At 53.9% G+C, this 1232-nt stretch overlaps 1 protein-coding gene across 1 annotated transcript in view; it reads right to left on the bottom strand.

The window, feature by feature from the left end:
• J4E82_011487 (uncharacterized protein) overlaps nt 1-637 on the bottom strand; it is a gene marked incomplete at both ends in the record, with an annotated part of 1337 nt that extends 700 nt beyond the window's left edge. Inside the window, one exon of the mRNA XM_051737691.1 lies at nt 220-637. Coding sequence (XP_051582554.1) covers nt 220-637 — 418 coding nt within the window. The remainder of the gene's footprint in view (nt 1-219) is intronic.
• Between the last annotated feature and the right edge of the window lie 595 nt (nt 638-1232).

The following is a 1232-nucleotide window of genomic DNA, read 5'->3' on the forward strand; positions in this document are numbered from 1 at the left end:
GGCTGGAATCGGCGATGAGAGCGCGCCTCTTGGCACAGAGAAAAGACGTTTGCATTCATGTCCGTAGTATGGTCGTATTTCTCACAGTTCGGAGGCCAAGATCCACTCGTCTCTTTCTCGAATGCAGGTGTCTACGTCTGTATTCTTTGTGCCTAGAAGCTCTTTCTCGTCCACAGAGGGATCATTGGCACGCTGCTATCATCCGCACCTCTGACGTACAAGGGCGTGGATGCTGCGAGATGGCAAGCATGCCTGCGTCGACAATGGCGTTCTGGTTGACGACTTCGACACCATTACGCAGCACTCGTAGGGCCACACTATTCGTATAGCGCAGCTCCAACCCTATGCCTCGTTCTAGCTTTTCGTCCTCACTCTTCCACTCGGCTGCTGCGCCTTGCAGGCTCAGCACCATCTCGTCTCCAACCGTGATATCAGCCATGGCTAGGGACAGGGCGCTGGCATTGGTGAAGCGCGCTTTCACTTGCCCATTTGCACGGCGGAGTCTCAGGCTGGGCTCCGCAAGAATCACAGCCATCTCACGTCGTGAGGATGAGTATGGCCATTTCACCATGACAATCGCTCTGATGTGCCCTGATTGAATGCCCGGAACGAGTTTCGCAATCGATATATGATCCATTTGTCGCAGGTTTCGGAGATGTATACCAGTGATGGAGAGATACCGTCGGGTCTGAGCGATTACAGAAACCTTTCCCATATGGTGTATACCGCGCATATCGCTCATGCTGCTTATGATGATTGCGACTGGTCTAGTCAGGCGCAGGGATGACGGCATCCGCGTATGAAGCTGATGATACGACGAGTGTATTCATCTCTCCAGGCGATGTCGAGCAGTATGCCTCGGTCAATGCTCCGTACGCACGTGTCAATGCTCCATCTCAGCATGTCCTACGCCAGTTGCTACGACGCACGTTGGTACCAGCTCGGACATTGGCGGATGGCACAAGTAGGTCAACGAGTCTACAGCACGCACAGCCATTAGTTCGCGCGCAGGAAATCTCCTTCGTCGATCCGTTCGAAGGAAACTCCTTCGTTTGTACCATACAAATCAGTGCGACCGTAGGGCCCTTTGATAATGGAGAACGCAGCGGGCGACCATCTGTCTCCGGGGAGCTTGCGCAATGTCGAAAAGTCGCCATGCACCTTTTGAGCCTCGGCTCGAGAACGTAGCCAGCGAAGAAGAACTTCACGTTGAGACGGCCTTGTGTGACGAC

This window comes from Alternaria postmessia (genome assembly GCF_024291825.1).
Source record: "Alternaria postmessia strain BMP 2775 chromosome Unknown scaffold_211, whole genome shotgun sequence".
Lineage (NCBI taxonomy): Eukaryota > Fungi > Ascomycota > Dothideomycetes > Pleosporales > Pleosporaceae > Alternaria > Alternaria postmessia.